General features: G+C 51.4%; 1 protein-coding gene across 1 annotated transcript in view; it reads right to left on the bottom strand.

The window, feature by feature from the left end:
• Positions 1–808: 808 nt before the first annotated feature.
• The window catches only part of AMSG_06098 (uncharacterized protein), a gene marked incomplete at both ends in the record, with an annotated part of 2,591 nt that continues 2,504 nt past the window's right edge, over positions 809–895 (bottom strand). The window contains one exon of the mRNA XM_013902145.1: positions 809–826. Coding sequence (XP_013757599.1) covers positions 809–826 — 18 coding nt within the window. The remainder of the gene's footprint in view (positions 827–895) is intronic.

Raw genomic sequence — 895 nt, forward strand, 5'->3', positions numbered from 1 at the left:
AAAGCATGACAAATAATGATAAAAAGCAACAACAAGAACGAAAGGAATGATCAATGGGGATGCATGTCGATTGTAGTCAACCATCACAGGCAAAAGCAACCAAAGCAGAACATGAAGGCCGACAATAGCAACAACAAAGCATGTGGAAACATGAACGGCAACAAACAAAGAACAAGGTAAGCCACCAACAAGAGAGCAGAAAGAATCGAATGATCAATTAACAATGATCAATGACAATCAATTGAATGTCAAACAATCAAACGAGTGACGAGTGGCGAATCATGGAAATATTGAATGACGTTCATGTCACCCACCAACCCGCACATGCCACTCGGCCGAACAAGTGACACGGGCAAGTGTCAATGGAGGGATGGGGAAATTGAATCAGCATCAAAGACTCAATTCAGGCCCGTGCACAGCCATGTGCATGGTGGCGTCGAGGATGAGTATGGTGAAGTGGGTGGGAATGTGGATGTGGGTCATGGGTGGGATGGGTAGGGGTGGCAAGGGGGCAGTGAGTGGCAAGTGGAGTGAATGGTGGTCGGTGGGGAGAAATGGAGTGGGGCTAGGGTTGATGAGGCATCAGCTAGGGTTGACGAGGCATCAGCTAGGGTTAGGGTTAGGGTTAGGTGCAGCTTGGGGTCGGTGCCGGGGGTGAGGCTTTAGGGGGGGTGGGGTCCGTGGTCTGGCGGAGGGTGAGGCTTCAGGCTTCAGAGAGCTAATGCCTGAGTTCCCGAGGCTTCAGGCATTATGCCTGGCTGAGGCCTCAAGGCCTGACCCGGCAGAGCTAATGCCTCAAATGAGCCAATTAGTTCTCCCATGGGAGCTAAAGCCTCGAAGAGCGGCATTAGCTCCGAGGTCTGGGAGGCATAGGGTTAATGCCGGGCTTAATGTC

The sequence above is a fragment of the Thecamonas trahens genome, assembly GCF_000142905.1.
Source record: "Thecamonas trahens ATCC 50062 unplaced genomic scaffold supercont1.25, whole genome shotgun sequence".
Classification (NCBI taxonomy): Eukaryota; order Apusomonadida; family Apusomonadidae; genus Thecamonas; species Thecamonas trahens.